Consider the following 20,738-nt stretch of genomic DNA (forward strand, 5'->3'; position numbering starts at 1 on the left):
AGAAGCAATTTCACAAATGGGAAACCACCATAGAGAAGGCCCTGCTACCCATTTTGTCTGGATTAAGCTTCGGTTTGTCAGCCCTGATCAAGCCCATTCTCACCTCCTCCAGGTGGAGAATCCCAACAACTCCCTACACGCTGGAAGATCAGGTTGATCTGACAGGAGGTGGCAATGCAGATGAGAGCCAGTGTGGTGTAGTGGTTTGAGCCTTGGACTATGAGTCTGGAGACCAGGGTTCAATTCCCGCTCAGCCATAGAAACCCATTGGGTGACCGTGGGCAAGTCGCACCCTCTCAGCCCTAGAAAACCCCGTAACAGGTCTGCATTGGGGTTGCCATAAGTCAAAAATGACTTGAAGGCCCACAACAACAACAACAACAAGCCAATGCAGATACTCACTGCTCAATCCCTTCCAATGGCCAAGGAAGCAACTTGACAATGCAGTGGCCCTGAGACCAGGCAAACCAGGCGCCGTCTGGGGAGAAGGCCACGCTCCACGTCTCACAGCTTGATTTCCAGTCGTATTGCTGAGGCCGCCCTGGTTTCAGCTCAGCCACAAGGAATGGCTCCCCTGGGGAAGGAGATAGGCAGACCATCAGCATTTCCAAGCCACACATTGAGCCTAGAAATCTTCCTTTTTGGTGGTGGTGGTGGGAGATTGTTTCCCAGAATCCCCAAGGAATATGGTCAATGGCTACGGTGGCTGTGTACAGGCAATACCGGATTGAATTACATACTGGGAACATAACATAACAAATGCCTGGCCCATTTTCTTCAAGGCACAAATCCACACGTAGCTGTGAGAACTGCTAAACTACAAATGATAGTGGTCCACAACATGGAGCCAGGGCAGTTAAAGCAGTGTCAAACTGCAGTGCGAACCCAGCCTAAATCACAGGATGCTTCTGAGGCCAGGTGGAAGTCAGGCTGCGTCTGCACACTGGAGAAATCACCCAGTCTGAGACTGTTTCAACTGCCCTGGCTCAAGGCTAGGGAATCCTGGGAAGTGTCGCTTTGTAAACGACTGAGCCCTTCTCTGTCAGAGAGCTCTGGTGCGCCAACCAACTACAAATCCTAGCATGGATCCGTGGCGGTGAAAGCATCATCATCCTGGAGATGGCTTCAACTGCCCTGGCTGAGTGCTTGGGATTCCTGGGAATGGTAGTTTGTGGTGGCACTAGAGCTCTCTCTGAAAGGCTCAATGTCTCACAAAATTATTATTTATTTACTGTGAAGTCATGGCTGGCTTCCATAGTTTTTTATGGGTTTTTGGGGCTCTGTGGCCATGTTCTAGAAGAGTTTATTCCTGACGTTTTGCCAGCATCTGTGGCTGGCATCTTCAGAGAATGCTGGCATGGAAGAGAGTGGGGTATATCTACCTACCTACTGTGTGACTCTAGGTTGAGAGGGTCTTGGCCTTACCATTCAACAACAGAGCAACACACAGATTAACATGGAACTCACTCCCTCTCAACCAAGGGTCACACAGTGTGTGTGTGTGTGTGTGTGTGTGTGTGTGTATATATATACACATACACATACACCCCACTCTCTTCCATGCCAGCATTCTCTGAAGATGCCAGCCACAGATGGCTGGAGTAAGCTCTTCTAGAACATGGCCACACAGCCCAACCTCCCCCCCCCCCAACCCCATTTATCTGTTTCTCTCTGGGCTTCCTAGCCCGCCTTTCTCCCGAGGGAACCTGAGGCGGCTGGCAAATCAACTCCAACTCCCAGAATGCCCTAGGCTGGAGCCAGGGCGGTTCAAGCGGTCTCCAAGTGGCCTCTTTCGGCCGTGGCTTTGGGACCTGGCTTCCTTCGGGCCGGGCTGGCTAGCGGCCTCCCTCTCCTCAGTCAGTCAAGGGGGAGAAGCGGAGGGGAGGCGCCGGTTGCCCCCTCTGCTGCGGGGCTGAAAGCCGGCCGAGAAGGCAGGCAGGAAGGAAGGCAGGCCGGCCCCGCGCCCAGCCTGGCTCACCCTCCTCGTCTCCCTCCTCCCAGCCTTGGGAGGGAAGCTGCCGATGTTCCTGCTGCTGCTGCTGCTGCTGCTGCTGCCGCCGGCGAGGCTCCCCCAGAGTCCCCTCCATCCAGCCTTCATCGGAAACTGAGGCCAAGCCGGCCGTCCTCCGCGGGGGCCTTCCTTCGCCTCGCCCCGCCCTCCTCACGTGACCTTTTCGCCACGGGGCGGGGCAAGAGGAGCGAGGGGCGGGGCTTGAGAAAAGAGGGCCCTGCCTTTAGGCCGCTCGGCCTCCTCAGTGTGTCTCTTGGGCCCTCAGGCCTCTGCCCCCTGCTTCCTTGTAGTCAGCCTCAAAGGGGCTGCGAGAGCGCGCTCTCCACAATGAGGAATACTTGCCCAATGCTTCCCTATGGGCAAATATTCCCCAATGGTTCCCTATGGACAAGCATGGCTTCCCTGTGGCCAAGTGCAGCCATTTTCAATCACTCACACGACCCAAAAAGAAGAAAAGGGGGCGTTAGGAAACAAAGGCAAAAAAGAGCGGGAAAGTGACAGGACTCGAAGAAAATACCAAGATGACTTTCAACTCTTTTACTGTTACACATTTAGAGATGCTATTCCAACCTCGCTCACCCTTTAAAGTACTTTAAACCACTTTTTAGGTCCCTTCAAGTCATTTCCAACTTATGGCAACCCTAAGGCCTATTGTGGGGTTTCATGGGGGCCTTACAGGGTTTTCTTGGCAAGACTTGTTCAGAGGAGGTTTTCTATTGCCTTCCTCTGAAGAGGCTGGGAGAGTGTGACTTCTTGCCAAGGTCACCTTGGGTTTAGAACTAATCTGGGCTTGCAAAAGTGTGATATTTGAGTATTATTTTTATGTTAGCTACAAATGACTTGAAGGCAGTGAAAAGGCTGTGGGAACCACACAGATTAAACTATATGCCCATTTGACTTCACTATTTATTTTGTTTTGCAACAACCCAGACAACCGTTGTGAAGGCATTCATGCACAATGGTGTGTAACAGGCAAGACAGTTGTGAAGGTATTTGCGCACAATGGCACTGGTTGCACAAGTCTATGACTTTAAACAGAACGTGACTGTTACCCACCAGACAAAAATACTGTATTCATCTCCTTCCATGGAGAAGTTACTTATAGATAGAATACCAACAGGCCTCTCTATTATTTTATAGATGCATTTTTAACATATATCTGTTTTCCTTTCTGTAGGCTACTTTCAATCCCTGAGCGCAAGACAGCATGCAACTAACAACAGACGCGGAAAATAACGCTGTTGCTAGTCAGTCATTAATATGATATATATTAATTTACTTCCATAGTTACTAGTTACACTCTTATAGCTCAGTTACTGTGGAATATAAGGGGACTGTTGAACCCTGATCCTCCCAAGCTGAACAGGAATCGTTTTAACATTAACAGAGCTGAGAATGAACCAGAAACAAGCAGTTATCTCTCAGGTTTGGGAAGGGACACCCACCTCAACTGCAACGCATAAACAGCAGACATGAAAATCATCATCCAAAACACACATTTTTATTCTGTAAGTGAAAGACCACCGCCACAGTTGCATAATTTACAGGAAAATAATCTCCATCGCAATAGCCCTTTGGAAAAATGCTTGCCTTAAGAGAACATTTCTTCCAGGCCAGTCGCTCCGTGTCCCAAGACTGTTTACAGCATCAGACAGTGCTTCCCAAGTTATCTAAGCTGGGAGACAGGCAATTAGTTTTCCTCAATGCACCAGGGACTGGCGCCGTATTTATGCCTACTGGGTACAATTGTGTGTTTTCCTTTTTCTTTCCTGCAAGCTTGCCAGGGACCAATGATCGAGGGACCAGCACTTTGAGTAACACTGGCCTAAGACATACATGGGTGGGCTGCATAAACTGCAGGGATCTGTGTAAAATCTGGGAAAACTAAGGTGAAAAGATCCACACTCTGAAAAGTCTGCTCTTCATTTCCATGGAGCATAATGCAAACCTGGATGATGGTGTCGAGTAAGCTGCTTTCTTACTCATTTGCAATATTGCCCAATAGTGATCGGATGCAGTATTTATTTCACATTAGCTACAGATTTTGCTTGACTAACCATAACACACCAGGACAAGGAAAACAACAAACCTTGTACTCAATGAGTTGGTGGTTATTTTCTAGCCCCATTATAATCCCTTCGTACCAGCAGCGGGGCTAACATAGCTTTCATGTTTTTCCCCCAATCTTCTGAAAACTCGTAATTCCCACCCATGGAGCCAACATTCTGACAATCCAAGTCTGTCACTTCCACGTCTCAGTAGCATGGTCTGCTGAAAAATTGCCCAGGGCGTATTTTGTCCCAGTACATTACATGGGCAGGGACAAAAACTGCTTCCCCATAGCAAAAAGCAATAGATCTCTTCAGACCATTTTTGCCCTAGCCATTTATGTTTGTAAAAAGTCCATATATGGGGCCAATGACGGAAATGTGGGGACACTGTTTGTAACGGTGCAGGTGTTTTTGTCATCAAATGCACACAGTGTAGGCTTAGTTCTGGGTGGATTTTTTGCAGCAAAATATACTCCAGCCTGGTGCACATTTCATTCACTGGATGGGGACAAGTCACATGTATTAACTTACTCCTGTGCCTTCATTTTCAGCTAAGGTTAGTTATTCAAAAGCAATCTGAAACCTACTGAGGTAGATCAGGATTTACTGGTCAACGTCTTGTGGATATTTCACAGATTGGCCAAGCTTTCTCACTACTGATAATGTAACAATAATAATTAAATTTTATCTTGAAATAACCCTGTTCACAGCCAGAGCTGGCTCATTATGACCTGCTAGTGGTGCAGGAGTGGCGTTCCTCCCTTACATAATGCAAGTATAACATGATAGGGCTTGAGCAGGGACACCTGTAGATGAAGTGCATTAAGTTCTCTAACTCACAGAATTTTACAAGGTGGGAGTAAACATCGTCCATTTGTAATCCTCCCATGCTTTCCTATTAGTTATGGGGTGGGGGGTGGGGGGCAGAAAGAGAGAGTCCAGAACTGAAGTTTACCTAACAGATTTCTGTGCAGCATGTGCTTGAAAAATTCCAGCAAGAAAAAGCTACCTTCCTTTTAGACAAAGTGTTCCATCCTCAGTCTGCTCTCACCCTCAAGAGGTTTTTCCCAATGTTCACTCCAAATCTCTCTTCTCTAATGGCCATTAGATCTAGTCCTGCCCTCTTGGACACTACTTCAAGTATTAGAAGAGGGCCACTGAGAAGAGGGTCTCTCTACTCCCTTTTCATCTTTCCAAGCTAAAAAGCTGGTTTCTTCAACCTTCCTTCAGAGGATTTGCTTTCCATCCCCCAACCATCTTGGCTGTTCTGTTCTGAACCCACTCCAAGTTGTCCTCATTCTTTTTAAACTGTGGTACCCAGAACTGGATCCAATATGCCAATTGAGGATGGATAGGAGAATGGAGGAACTTGGGAATGAATTGTCCCTAGATAGGACTTCATAGCAGACTATCCACGTGTTTCCTAGGTAGTTGAAGAGAGCTAGCATTGGTCTCTTCTCTAGGCTAAACCATACTAAACCCCACTTCCTTCCAAAATTTGTCTTCCTGCATCACTCTAGCAGCTTAGTCCCATTATTATTTTGGGCACCCCATTATCCTGACATTCATCTAGTGCTGAGGATCCCAGAAGAGAGGAAATTGCTTAAGGTCACAGCAGAAACAGTCCTTCTGGCCACTTCCACTTATCTGCAGATACACAAGCTGATGCTCAACCTGGGGCTCAACCTGGGATACAATGGACAGGAAAGCATCAACTACAGTTCGCAAGGAAGATCCCAATGGGACAAATGGAACTGTGGTCCAGATAGATAATCCCACCCTCTCTTTCTCCAGCCCTTCCTGATGCTCAAGGTCCTTCTTGCTCATTGAAGCTCATTCCTAAAATGATCTTGATCTGACATCATGCTTCAGCTGAAGAAACCACTGTACTCCTGTCCTACATCTGTTTCCTACATTGTGGCTGTTAAGTTGCAAACACCCTCTCCAGCAAGGAAACAGAGGGAAGAATTAACATGTAGGAGAACCACAACATGTAGGAAAGACAAGCAAAGGATCAAAAAATGACTGAGAGTTGCATAAGCTGGATGCCAATAGTACTAGTCCATTCCTCCTGGACCAGTTTTGGATGGAACCATCTTGTGAGGCTGCTTTGGTTATTAGCATGTATGATGGAGAACTCCCTTACACTGTGGGTTTTGAATCCCTTTTTATTTCTTCCAGTGAGATTTCGGTGGGCACTTTCGCATGGGAATCTGAAAGAAAAGCACAAAAGAACAAGGTTATATCCAGAGTGTGGTGAATGAACACACTGTGCCACCAAGGTTATTGCTTTTTTGGTGACTGTGGAGGTTGGAATTCTGTTCCAACTGTGTGACAACCAAAATCCACCTCCTCCCCAGCAATAACATCCTCAGAGATCCTCAGGAAGTCCATGAGGATGCCATTATTGCTGTATATTAAGGTAAAGGACAATATCTGGATGCACTTCTGCTCCTGCTCTTCACTGACAGAGAAACTGCTATCTTTGAGGGGATGCTGCCCCACGGAAACGCTGGGTTGGAGGCTGTAGCATCTGGAGATGTATGATAGCTATGCCTTAGAGATAAACATCCCAATGCAGAACCTTAGCCTGGGATTTAAATATGTGTTAGTGATTTTCCTTTAAAGCACAGGTGGAAGACAAGTGGCCCTCCAAGTGTGTTGGACTACAACACCTATTGTTCCTCTCCAGTAGCTAGGGCTGATAAAAGCTGCAGTCTCACAATATCTAGAGAGTCACACATTTCAAATAGCTTTTTCAAGCAATGAGGACAGTTCAGTTTTCCAAAACAGTCAGTGATGGTGATGGTGCCCCCTAAAACAATGGTTTGCAAACTTTTGTCCTCCAAATGTTTGGGATTTCAGCTTCCAGAATTCCTGACCATTGCCCACTTAAGGCTGGGACTCGGAGGAGTTGAAAGCCAAAACATCTGGATGATCAAAGACTGAGCAGCATGGCTCTAAAAGTACTGTACTCCAAACTAGGAAATGGGAGAGAAATTCTTTCACTTAGTATTTTAATGCAAACTTAGGAAATATGTACTTCCCAAAAGACCGCATAAACCCAACTGTGATGCTACTTCAACACACACACTTTTCCACATTGAGCAACATAGTTGTCTGATGAACAAATGTATACAGCTGCAAAGATATTGGAGAAAATACATTACAAAGACAAAACCATGGGATCTGGAGCTGTTTATGTTTACTACAGTTTTTTTTTTTTTTTTTTTTGTACTTCTGCAAATGTATGGTTCCTCCATTCCCAGCAACATCCCAACTCCTCCTCTCTTGTTTCTCTGTGGGCCAATTTTGGCTCCAGTTTTACTGACCCTCACCACAACTACTGCAGGAGCAAGCCCCAAAGATGTAACTTGAGTGCCAAAAGGCTTACTTTCACAAGGCCTGGGAAAACAGCCATTTGCCACTGCTTGATGCAAAGCAGGCTCCCCAGTTGTTTCCATGGGTAGATCTTCTTCCTCTGAGTCCATCAGTACAAGGATGTCACTTGCATCTCGATTCCTGCAGTCAGGAGGACAGTGAGACTGAAGAATGACCAAAAAGAGATCTTTCCCTGCCTTTTCTTGCCACAGCCAAATCTGAGAGGGAAAACATAGGGCCTTCCAGGTGTTGTTGGACTACAGCTTCTATCATTTCATTCAACCGAGCCTAGCCATGCTGGCTAGGACTGAAGGATTCTGCAGTCCCACCGCATCTAGAAATTTATTTGATCTCCACACTTGTTGGAACAGGAGACTGCCAGAGTTTGTACCTGGGGTCTTTATGCACAGATCCTTGCTTTACCACTGAGCTACATGCTCCCTGCACTACTGAAAACACTTGCCTCAAATTGCCATCTAAACATCTTTTAAGAATCTAGGTGGCCAAACCAAGCTTTTGTCTATCTAGCTCACTTGTTGCCTGTTCTCTGCAGGAGTGGCTCTCTGTGGTCTTGGGCAGAGATTTTCCTCACTGAACCTGTTAAGTTGCAAAACATGCACTCTGTCACCACTGGACCATGCATGAAGCTGGATCTTTTCAATTCAAGAAAAGTACAGACTTACCTGAGCATGTGGCCTGGAAGGGAGAAAGAGAGAAGGAAATTTAACTGACAATGAAACATTTGCTTCTTTGAACACAAAGCCAACTCAAGACCTATTACTGCCTGAAGCAATGAACAAGATAGCATTTCCCTCTGTTACATGTGCAGAGGTTGAGTGGGCTGGCAACTGAAATTAATGTTGGCCAATGGACAGGCTACAAGCTAGTTTAAAGTGTGCCTGTGTGGCACACATAGCTCGCCCTCAAGGCTGAGGGGCTCAAGAGAAGCAGCTTGGAGGTCACCATTGTTGTCCAACATTGTTTGCCAAAGGTGGATGCCTCATTGTGCCTCCAGACTGTACAACAAGCATGTGATGCAGTTTTAAAAGATGTCTGGCCTTAATCTCCTTTTCCATTATATTTAAGAGACCAGTTTTGTGATGTTTCAACACTTCTGCCCAAAGTCTGACTGGAGATCAGATTTTGGCAAGCTATGTGAATAGATCTTGCCATCTGCAATAGTCAAAGATGGCTGTCAGACTGTCTCTACTCGCTTCTTTTACATTTCTTCTTAGAACTTAGTCCTTTATTTTTTATCTTCCTCATGCCTGTAATTTTATATCTATTTCAATGTCTCACAAAACTACACATCCCAATATTCCATGGCATTGAGGTGTGGCACTTAAAGTGGTATCAAACTGGATTCTTTCTGTAGGGTGGATGCAGCCACTTGGGCTGCTCCCCAGAGAAAACACTGCTTTACTGTTTTTCTGGGTGCTCCCCATCCCACTTCCATTTCTTCTAATAGACCAACCTGCATTCCTAGAATATGCTTTCCCTAGAAAAATTCTCTAAGCTCCTCTTACCTTTGGGGCATAAACGGGGTCCAGTGTACAAGATGACTCCAGAAAGGATCAGAATACCCAGAAGCAACAGGATGACAACTGCTCCCACAATGCCTGCAATGTTCACTGGCTCTGCGGGGGGAAAGAAACCATGACACAATGACAAATTTGGGATATCTGAAGTCAGCTTAGTTTTTCCCAACCTGCCCCCCTCTGGATGTGTGGCATTGTAACTCCCAGCATCTCCACCCAGCATGACTGGGAACAATGGGAACTGTATTCTGACATATCCAGAGATGCGGGGTCAAGTTAGGGAAGTCTGGCATATCCGTTTATTTTAAAATATATGCTGCCAATTCAGTTAAATATTCTCAGGATAGCTTACGAAGCAAGAACAGCTAAAATGAGACAGCAACACTTTTATTAAAAAAATGAAAAAGTGTTCTCTTTATCGCAACTAGAACCTGCAATGAGAATGATGCAGTGCTGCATGCTTCTACAGGGAGCCAGCCAGCCAACCATGCCCATTTGCAAGTTAGGAGGCCTCGTTTTCCTTTATCCACACATGCCTGCTACATACCACTGCTGGCCAGGCTTGAACCTCCTATATTTCATGGACTTTGGGCCCCCCTTTTATATTTTGCTTTCTTGTTCGCCATAGCCAAGGCAAGGACGTAGACTTCAGGTTAGGGCCAGCATGGTGTAATGGTTTGAGCATTTGAGTTTGAGTCCTGGAACCAAACCCCAGCAAATACAAAGGGCCTTGTGTAGTACATTTGGTGTCACAGCATGTATACCAGTTTGAACTCACTCAAAGATGCTAGAAACCAATCCCTTTCACACATTTAAGGAAGCTCATAGCCCATGGCAGAGGGATAGTGGGTCACCAGAAGGTCAGAGGCAGAAACGTCATTTTCTTACCAGCAAACTGTAGTGGCTGGCAATATACGTGGTGCTTGGAGAGCATCCAAAAGAATTCATGCAAATACTGTCACTACTCATTTCCGTGGCATGCCAGCACACTGCAGTTCCAACGTCTGTCTCTTACCGGTCACAGTGAGTTGGACATACACCTCCTTCAGCCCCAGGGGGTTCTCGGCTTTGCAGACGTAGTAACCCTGCTCAGTGCCATGGGAGCAGTTCCGGATGACAAGGGTGGAGACACTGCCGTTTTGGCTGATGAGAAACTTCCCACCAGACCGGATCACTGTCTTTGGCTGGGAGGCATTACGTAACCAGGTGATCTGGGCTGGCGGGTTGCCAGCTGTTGACTGGCAGGTCAGAATGGCAGTTCTCCCTGTAAAACAGCTCCGCATTGGGTCAGATGTGACCGAAGGGCTCTCTAAACCAGGAAGAAAGCAAACAGATTAAAAAGCAGTGCAGAGATTAGGGTCGGCCCCATCTTGAGACAAAATGAGGCAGTCACCTCTGGTGGCAGATTGGGGAGGGGGGACTGGATGGTAAAAAGCTGTTGAAAGCCTAGGCTATGTGTGCCTGGCAGTCAGTCCAGTGCCCCTAGCCTTGCCACCCTTCTTGGCTAGAAGGAGATATTACACAAGGTTTTGCATTTCAAAAGAGCAGCTTTTGAATTTGTAAACTACCTTCAGTGCCCCTTTTTTGTGGGGGATGCAAGGTATAAATAAAGTTAACAGCAACAATAGCAGCATGGGGAATATCAACAACGCTAGGGTATTAAATGCCCTAAAGACAGCAGATCCCATCTGGTCTTGGAACTGATTAGTACTTGAATAGGGAGCTGCCATTGAATCCCAGGGGTTGTAGGCTCTATTTCAGAAGAAGGAACTGGCAAAACCACCTCTGAGGATTCCTTGCCTAAGAAAACCCTATGAAGTTCATGGGTCACCATAAGTCAACAGGTGACTTGAAAGCACATACACACATAACAATAACAACAACTTCAGGGAATAGACCAGGGACAGACTATGGCTTAGTGGGAGAGTATCTACTTCATGAGGAAGATGTTCTGAGTTGAATCCCTGGCATCCCTATAGAAGGGCCAGGAACCATTCCTGTCTGAAATTTTGGACAGCCACCACAAGTCAGGCCTGAGGAACACATGGCTTTCCCAGTGGTAGTGAACACAACTCCCATCAGCCCTATCCAATATATCCAGTGGCAAAGGATGAGGAGAATTATGGTCCAATAAATATCTGGAAGGCCCTACATCCTTGATAAAAATTAAGGATGTAGTTGGGAGGATTTCTCCTGGGTTATTTTCCACATTGAAAAGCAGTCCTTTCCCCACTTGCTTGTTGTCACTCAGAGCTGCAGTAGGGAGATCTTGCATAAAATAACCAGAGTTGGGGAATCTTCCTGTTTAAATTACAACTCCCAGAATCCCCCCACCAGCATAGTCACTGACCAGGCTAACTGGGGAATGCGAGGAGTTCTTATCTAAACCTTTCTAAGCTCTGAAAGTAAACATATTTAACTTTTAATCCTTCACACCCATTTAACCCACAACAACAAAAACAATTGGTGTGAGGAAGGGCAGGCCAACATGGCCAGTTTCTACCTAGTCTTTTCTGTATCAATTGTCTTTCCTCTCCCATTCTCCAGCTGCCATTGTTAAAACAAGAGTCACTTGGCTGAAGGACATGATCTCTAGCAAAAAGTGCCAACTATTCTCTGCATTCCCTGGCCCACTACTTTGGATGGCCTCTGCTTACTCTCTATCATTCTATAAGCACATATCCCAACAAGATGAGGTGTGGTTTGTTGATATCTGACTTGTTGTAATGTTTAAGCCCAATTGTGCTAACAAGCCATGTTTTTTTTTACCTACCACAAATCACAATCAGGTTTATTGTTGGTTTATGAACTTTGGCTTGTTGAGATACTCAAAATTACAACCTGGCTTGACACTGGCTTATCTGCCCATGCTGAAACTGAAAGTGACAAAAGGGAAGGGAAGAGAAACAAACCAGGAATAGGAAAGATAAACCTAAGTTTGCTTAAGGGTCATCTGGGTAATTAGGGGCTGAAGCAGGAAACTATGATTGACATCAACCATAACTTTATCGTGACATGTGAGCATGCTCCATGACCAGAGCTTACTGTTTAGAATATAGCTCTGCAGCTTTGTTGGCTGGTGAATTATGGAAATGATAGGTCAAGAAAGTTACTTTTCTAAGTTCTGCCTGCAACTCACCCAACTGGATGGTACAAGTTTGGTCCTCCTGATTTAGGATATGGCTTCCATGACACACAAACATCTTCCTGTACAGCAGGTGTGTGTTCAGTGTCACCACAATGGTGTCTGCTCTATCAGTTGTGTTGATAGCCAAACTCAGGTTCTCATGGTCTGTCCATTGGAGTGTGGGATGAGGGTAACCCCCAGGCCAGCTGCAGAACAGCTGCACCCCTCCAGACCCTTCTTTGGAAGTCTGAGCCCAACATTGGGGCAACGATGGTGGAGGATCTGAAGGGAGAAGTTCACAGTATTAACTGGACGAAGAGAAGGATACCCTGCAACCTTCAGAGCCCTGTGCGGAAAGCCATCAACAATTAATACAATTAAATATGCACATCAGAAGACAAACCAGGTTTGTGGGTTTCTATGGAAAGCTTTCCTTCAATCATACTTGACAGTTCATTCAACCCGGTTCCTATACTTTGAGTTAAGCTTAAACAAATTTCCCATCTAGCCTTGCTAGCATTTCTTCTAAATCACTTGATCTTTCTAAAACAATAATTACCTTCGTGTTCTTGCTACTTTTTGGAGTTTTAATAACTCTCTCCTTTGTTCTTCCCCTATTTTTTCTGCTAATATCCCTCTTGATGTCACCTTTATAGTTGTGTGGGGAAAGATACAGTCCTCATAATATAATTATCCATTGGCAAATACTCTGCCTCAGTTTTAAAGGTGTATAAAATAAAAGGGGAAAAAACATGCCTCTTTTGCAAACAAGACCTGCATATGAACTTCTCTCAGCCTCACTTTTATCAGCAAAAGGCGAGCCTGGACAAATGCGGGGACAATCTTTCAAATAAGAGAGAACAGTCAGTGCAATTTGCCAAATCAAACAGCCAACTGCAAATTGGGGGGGGGGGGGGAATATGACTCATTGGAAAAGATGATAATGCTGGGGAAAATGGAAGGCAGTAGGAAATGAGGCTGACCACATTACAGATGAATTGATTCAATCAAGGAAGCCATGGCTGCCGTGAGTCTGCAAGACCTGAGCTGGGCTGCTGATAACTGAGGCTTTTGGAGGTCTCTCATTCATTCCCAGGGTTGCCAGAAGCCAAAGCTGAATTGATGGCAAGTAACAACAAATCATCTACAGTGCTGCTGGATTCTCGTGGGGGGAAAAGATCCAGACTTTAGCTGCTTTTGCACAAAGCTCTGAGCTGCAACTAGTCTGGGATCTTGACAATCCATCAGCATTTTTATCTGCTTTTTGATCCCTTTGTTTAACTCTGCTATCGGTTGGGCCCTTCTTTGTCGTTCTGTTTAACCATATTGTTGCGTGTGTGTTGTGGGTCTTCAAATCGTTCCCAAAGATCTACCAGTTAGGTCCAGATCCAACTGCAAAAAAGCTTCTCCTTTCTCTCTGCTTCTTTACATCACTTTCTCTCTGCTTCTCTACATCAAAGAAAGCTTTCTGGGAGGAAATCAGTAGATTTTCCCTGATACCCAAAACATATCAACTGCTTGGTGAGTAGTTAATGTTTTCAGAACAAGTTCCTAGAGTATCTCCAATGACCACAGTATGCCTTAAGGGCCAGGACAGTAGAGAGATTAGAGCAGAAGGAGGCAGCTACCACATGTTGGGGGGCTGCATTGCCCTGCTGCTGGATTTTAAAATTATTTTTTAAAATTAAGAACTCTCCCCCCACCCCATCCCAGGAGCAATACTGTGGACCTCAGTCTGAACTCCTTGGAGGAAGGATAGGATATAAATGGGTCAAATAAATGCATTAGCATTGCTCAGCATACGTACAATAGATCAAGAGTTCACGGGTCACAGTCTGTCGACGGCCACTGAGCGGGTTGGTTACCAAACACGAGTAATTCCCTTGGTACCTGGGTGAAATGTTATAGAGGACAAAGTAGCCCAGGGTGTCATTGACTTCCGTGAATGGCTCCTGCAGGGAAGTGTACGGGTTGAAATCCCATTTGGTTATGGGTACAGGCCAGGAGTCACTGGTGCAGGTGAAGTTGAGGATGTCATGTCTCTTTGCATACAGTGTCCCATTCAGCAATGCTGTGGTGGGGTAGATGTTGACATTGACTTGGCCAGGTCCACCTGGAAGGGAGACAGAAGTAGCATTGTTGACTCAGATGCAGCTTTCCAATCTAGGGTCCCAAAGCAGCTTGTAAATATAAAACCAAGAAACAAGCCACCAAGTTAGTCCAGTTTAGAAAAACAACAAAACAACTAACATCATTCTGTTCAGAATCTTGATCTCTAAGGAAGCATATCAGAGCAGATTACAAAGTGCATATCTTTAGCATTATTGCCACGGAGGCCTCATTCCCATAGGATATGAACTCTGTAATTCTTAGTATGCTTAGAAGAAGCTCTATGAACTATGAGATGCACTTAGGATTGGGCTGCAAGCTTTTTTTAAGGATAACATGACAGCACCTTAGCCTAGGAACATGGAACTATTTGCCTGTCAGATATTCTTTGACTGCAACTTCTATCAAAACTAACAAGCCCAGCCAATGGTGAAGAGTCATGGGAGTTGAAATTGTACAACATCTGGAAGGCTATCAGTTCCTCACTCCTACTGCAGCAACTCCCAGAGTGATGGTCTGAAACAGGAATGACAATCCAGGTGTTTCAGACAATTCCTTACCAGTGGTCATGCTGAATGGAGCTGATGGAAGTTGCAGGCCAAAACATCTAGAGTGTCAAATGTTCTCAGCCCTGGTTTGAAGGCCTACAACACAGTAACCCTAAGGAAGCTAAACAGATCTGAATGTAGTTTGTGCCTGGATAGGAGATGACCTGGAAACTTCACATATGCTGCCTTAAGCTTCACAGTGGAGGAAAAGACAAAATATAAATGCTGTAAGTGACTTTTAAAAAGATTAACCTGCTTTCAAATTACAAGATCATGTTCCATCTCCTTGAAAATCCTCATGCTCATGACATAAATGAAGAAGAGTTCATGAAGTCTCCTGCGCATTCCCACTGAGAGATTCTCTGTAACAACTGTCCCTTTAGGACCTCTGAAACACAGGGATCCCATCCAAGGGCTCCTTCACCATCAATTGACACCACAATGAATCAACAACTCCAATTGTGGCATACAGCAAGAGTAAGCACAAGAAGCTGCCCTTTGGAACTTTCACATAATAGAGACAGGGAACTTGTGTCTCAAATATTGTACACAGAAAGCAGGTGCTCTAAGCCTGAAGCTAAGGGCTCTCTCCTAAAAAAGGAAGGTGCTTTTATCCAAGCTCATCTCATCGATTCCCAGTTCGGCCATGGAAAACCTCTGGGTGACCTTGGGCAAGTCTCCTAATGGGAAGGGGAGGGCAAACCTCCTCCGAAGCAATCTTGCCAAGAAAATTATAGGAGAGGGTCACTGTAAGTCAGTTGACCTGAAAGCACACAGCAAGATGATAAGGAGGCCTGCTCCTCCCAGGTTGGCAGATGCCTGTGTACTTATTCAGCTCTAGTAGAGGGACCCCACAGCTTTACGGTTACACCTTTTCTGGTGCTGTTTGGAGAAAGTGGGTGTAACTCACTGCTCAGGACATGCTTGCCGCATAACTGCCAGCCTACCACACCTTCAAAGCAAATAGGAAACTATACTGGGAATAGAGCCAGAAAGCAGGTGTGGGGAACAAGAGAGGCCATCTGATTTGTAAAAAAAACACCAGAGCTCCTATAGACAGGGGGACAAGAAGAACAAAAAGAAGAAGTTGAAAACACTGATTTCCAGTATTGGGCCAGGCAAACAAATAGTGGCCAAGATCCTATATCACTTCAGTGTAGTGTAAATATCTGCTGGTGGAATTGCATTACACCGTCAATGTCCTGAATAAGAACACAGTGCAATGTATATGGATCAATGGCCAACACTCAGGGCTGACAATCCACTGTGCAACTGCAATGCACAATATATAGAGAGGCATTGTGCAGTCACACACTACCCTGTTGACTTTAATGCACTGCCGCAAGTGCAACGGTCTCACATGTACAACTCTGCTTACAATAGAAAGCAACTTCTTATGTTCCTCTGCTGTATTTGTTCACCAAGCAAACTGTCTCTATGCATCCTCAAGCTACAGAGTAAAAAGGGCGGCTGACAACTTACTGGCTATGAGCAACTGGATCCTGTGCAGGCTGGCTGTTGCATTCAGTGTTTCCTTGCAGGTGTAGTTGCCTTCATCCTCCAGGCGCAACCCTGAGATGTGCAAGGAACTGTTTGCCACCAAAGAGAAGCGAGCATCGGAAGGGAGCTTGCCATCTGATGAGAAGAGGATGGGGATGGCACCTGGTTCGCCATGAAACCAGTCCACCTGGACCGCTTGCCAAGATGCATTCCGGCATGTCAGGGTCACTTCCCCTCCAACTTCCCCAACCACCTGTTCTTTGGTTCCTGCAAAGTGGAGAGAGGAAGGTCAGCACCCACACAGACTGGCAATTCATTACGACACAAAGGCATTGGAATTCTCCAGGATGCAGCATAATTAATCTTGAGAAAGATTATTTTTGGACTACAACTCCCAGAATCTGGCTTAGTGGGACCTGTAGTCCATAAAGTGACTTTCCATATCCCTTGCATCCCCTCACCAACTCTTCTCTGGCAAGTACTGACAGGCTGGTAGTCAGCATAAGGCCACTGAGAAACAAGTGGAAAGTTCCATTGGGGGGTTCCATCAGAATTTCAGTAACGTTCACCCTACCATCAATCTAAACTTAGAAGAGTTTTCACAATGGGCATCTAAGCACCATGTTATATCTAAAGCCAAAGAATACTAAAGGCACTTATATGGCTCCAGCTTCCACTCTGCCACTTTGTGTTGCTATGTTGGGAGAAAGGTGGGATATAAGAAAATCAAATAAAATAATAAATGAAGACAAGGACTCAAAATTCATGGATTTGCCGTAGGCATTTCTCATACTACAATAATCATTCAATGATGGGGCAATAAACCAGCTGGGCAAGGCAAGTCTGGGACCCAGGCACAATCTACTACCATTCTACATCTACACAGGAGAAGAAACAGACAGAAATCTGAATTCAGAAATGGCAATACCCTCAGACCAGTGTCAGTAACACTTCATTCTCCCAGGATACTCAGTCTCTGACCTGAGGGTAAGCACCGTGTAACAAAAGAATTTCAAGGGAAAGTTAGAAAGGGAAACCAGCTGAATTGGGATACATTCACAAAAATTGATCAATTAGCAGAGATTTTAACAGAATTAATGGCTTCTTGAGAGCCAGAGTGGTGCAGTGGTTTCAGTGTTGGATTACAACTCTTAAGAACAGGGTTTGAATGCCAGCTCGGCCATGGAAACCCACTGGCTGACTTTGGGCAAGTCACATTCTCTCAGCCTCAGAGGAAGACAAAGGGAAAAAAAACCCTCTGAACGAATCTTGCCAAGAAAATCCTGTGATCGGTTCGCCTGAGCGTTGCCATAAGCTGGAAATGACTTGAAGGCACACAACAACAACACACACCATGTACTAATGGGCTGTTTTCCATTATACTTGTGTGTATAGCAAAAACATCTTTTGCCAAAGAAAGGCTGTCTTCAGCAGAACAAACCTTCCTGAAAGCAGAATGGGTTGCTTACACACTTTACCAACTGGCAGATCTGTGTGTTAACTTACAGATCCCACAGCTGTTTAAGATAAACCAGTGTTTTGAACCAGTCTTTTTGAGCGGCGAGAGAACTGTCCTTTTCTGGACCCCATTTTGCTATTATTCCGATTCCCGCACACGCTTCCATCTCAAGCTGAACTATTCGTTCTATCAATGTACCTCGGGAAGTGGACCCTGTTTTCCAAAAGTTCACGCTAAAAATAACTGGGTGGCCTTAAACCTGCCACATGATTCACCTTCTCTCCTTTTCTGTTCTCCAACTAGGAAACCCAAAAACTGCAAAGCTCAGGGAGGTGGACCAAACCATGCACTGCAGAGGAAGGCTTTGGCTGGTTGTCGGCCACCCAAAACAGGAGACAATTATGCAAGGAAGTAAGAAGACACTGCAACATTTTGCAGCTATTATTAAGCATTTGTATGCTCCTCTCCAGAGAACTCAGGATATTGCTGATGGCTATTAAGGGCCAATTGTTATGGCTTTTTCCTAGGCTGAAGCTCAGCTCTGCTTAGAAGCCTTGCCTTTATTTATTTATGAAGCTTAGGCTGCAACCTTCTACATATTTGCTTGGGAGGAAACCTGAATTCAATAGAATTTTTGTGGATGTTGTTGTGTGCCATCAAGTTGGCTTCAACTGACAGCAGCCCTACCGAATGAGAGACCTCCAACAGGAGTGTCTTCTAAGTGAATATGTCCATGAGTGCACTGGGTGCAACGTCTTGGATAAATCTCCAAAGCAAGATTCAACGTTGAAACAAAAGCCGTGTCTCCAACTACAGAAGGAAAGCTATGGTTGCTCATCAGGCAAGCGAATATGCTCCCAGCACACCTATAATTTTGACAAATAAATATGTCACATGTCTCAGAATTGAGTCACGGCATCCAAAAGTCCAGCAAGATCTGGTTAGTCCTCGGCAGATCTTGGAAAAGCTTCTTCTTGGATTGCTGTTGCGTGCCTTCAAGTCGTTTCTGACTTATGGTGACCCGAAGGCCAACCTATCATGGGGTTTTCTGGGCAAGGTTTCTTCAGAGGTGGTTTGCCATTGCTTTCTTCTGAGGCTGGGAGAGTGGGACTTGCCTAAAGTCACCCAGTGGACTTCCATGAACCCTGGTCTTCGGAGTCCTAGTCCAACACTCAAACCATTACGCCACGCTTGGAACTATAGGTATATATTAGAGGGCCAGCGTGATATAGCGGTTTGAGCGTTGAACTAGGACTCTAGAGCAACGGTTCCCAAACTTGGGTCCTCCAAGAAGCTCCCAGAAGTCCCAGCCAGTTTGGCCAGGAGTTGGGAAGTCTGGGAGCCGAAGTCCAAACCATCTGGATGATCCAAGGTTTGCAAACCACTGGATCTAGAGCAATGGTTCCCAAACTTGGGTCCTGCAGCTGTTTTGGACTTCAGCTCCCAGAAGTCCCAGCCAGGTTAGCCAATAGCCAGGAATTCTGGGAGCTGAAGTCCAAAAGAGCTGCAGGACCAAGGTTTGCAAACCACTGGGTCTAGAGCAATGGTTCCCAAACTTGGGTCCCCTCTAGATGTTTTGGACTTCAGCTCCCAGAATTCCCGACACTGGAGGACCAAACTTTGAGAATCCCAGGGTCTCGAGAGCCTGCTCTGCCTGGAAGAGGCCCGGGCCCCCCAGCCAACTACAACTCCCAGGCGCCTGCGGGAGGGAGCCAGGGCAGTGCAAGCGATGTCAAGCAGACTGTCTGCAGTCCATTCCCACGGGCCTCCCCGCCCGATCGCGTGTACCTGCTCCGGCGGCCTTGCAAGCCCAGATCAGGGCCAAGAGGAGGGCCAAGGGCCCCACCGTCCCGATCGCCATCCCGGCTCCGAGTGGAGGAGCCCCGCGGGGAAAGCCAGGCAGGGAGCCGGGGAGGAGGATCCCCGCCCCGACGGAGGTGGAGCTGCGGAGGAGGACGAGGCCCGGCCCCGCTCTCCGAAGGCGCCATCCGCACGGGAGCCATCATCCCCCGCTTCCAACCCGCTTGAACTCCCAGGGCTCCAGGCCCCTCTGGGCTGCAGGCGCTGAAAACTTCGCTCCCAAACTTGGTTCCTCCAGTTGTTTTGGACTTCAGCTCCCAGAAGCCCCAGCCACCTTGGCCAACAGCCAGGAATGCTGGGAGCTACAGTCCAAAGCCAGTCTGGAGGGCACCAACAGTTTGGGCGCTGCTGGTCCTAGCAGGGATTCCCTAACTTCAGGTCTTTTGGACTTCAACTCCCAGAAGCCCCCTTCTAACCAGCTCCCCCAAACAAAACTTGTCCCAAACACCTGGAGGACCCCAAAGTCTGGGAGCCACAAGCCAGGCCTCCCCAGCGAAGGAGATGGCCAAGGAAAGAGAAGCCTTTGGGGGACCCTGGGTGAGTCACACTCTCTCAGCCTCAGAGGAAGGCAATGGCCAACCCAGGATAGGTTCACTGCCTTAGGGCCACCCTCAGTCAGAATGAGAAGACGGACTTGAAGGTGCACAACAGCGATGTTTCGGAAGGCGCCTAAATACCCGAAAGGTGCCAGGTAAGCAGGGTCAGCTCTGGTAAGTCCTTGGATGGGAGACTGCCAACGAAGACCGGGTGCTGGAGGTTGTATTTCGGAGGAAGGGACTCTGGCGGTCTCCCATCCAAGCATTAACCAAAGCCAACCCTGCTTACCTTCCCAGATCCAACATGATCTGGCGCCTGTTGGGTATTTAGGTGCCATAAGACGACAGGGAGCTTCCCATCTGATCTTGGGAGCTAAGCAGGGTCAACTCTGGTTAGGGCTTGGATGGGAGACCACCAATGAATCCCAAGGTGCTCAGAGAACTGGCAAAACCACCTCTGAAGAACCATTGCCTAAGAAAACCCTCTGAAATCCATGGGGTCACCATACGTCGACAGGCGACTTCAATACACACATTTGGGAAGGCCTCTCAAGAGAAGACTGAGTACCTTCTCCAGAAACCAAAGGAGAATAAACATCTCAGCAATAGGCCCAACCA

The 20,738-nt window shown here is 46.5% G+C and overlaps 1 protein-coding gene across 1 annotated transcript; it reads right to left on the reverse strand.

The window, feature by feature from the left end:
* Positions 1 to 470: 470 nt before the first annotated feature.
* VSIG10 (V-set and immunoglobulin domain containing 10) lies at positions 471 to 19,585 on the reverse strand. Its single transcript, XM_089499591.1, has 10 exons — positions 19,513 to 19,585; positions 16,248 to 16,532; positions 13,916 to 14,221; positions 12,121 to 12,390; positions 9,997 to 10,290; positions 8,970 to 9,080; positions 8,127 to 8,139; positions 7,457 to 7,584; positions 6,209 to 6,275; positions 471 to 574 (listed from the first exon to the last, which is right to left on the reverse strand). The coding sequence occupies exons 1-10, from the start codon at positions 19,583 to 19,585 to the stop codon at positions 553 to 555; spliced, it is 1,569 nt and encodes a 522-aa protein (XP_089355717.1). The 3' UTR covers positions 471 to 552.
* Between the last annotated feature and the right edge of the window lie 1,153 nt (positions 19,586 to 20,738).

The sequence above is a fragment of the Sceloporus occidentalis genome, unplaced genomic scaffold (genome assembly GCF_023333645.1).
Source record: "Sceloporus occidentalis isolate IW3139 unplaced genomic scaffold, rSceOcc1.0.p SCAF_138, whole genome shotgun sequence".
Classification (NCBI taxonomy): domain Eukaryota; kingdom Metazoa; phylum Chordata; class Lepidosauria; order Squamata; family Phrynosomatidae; genus Sceloporus; species Sceloporus occidentalis.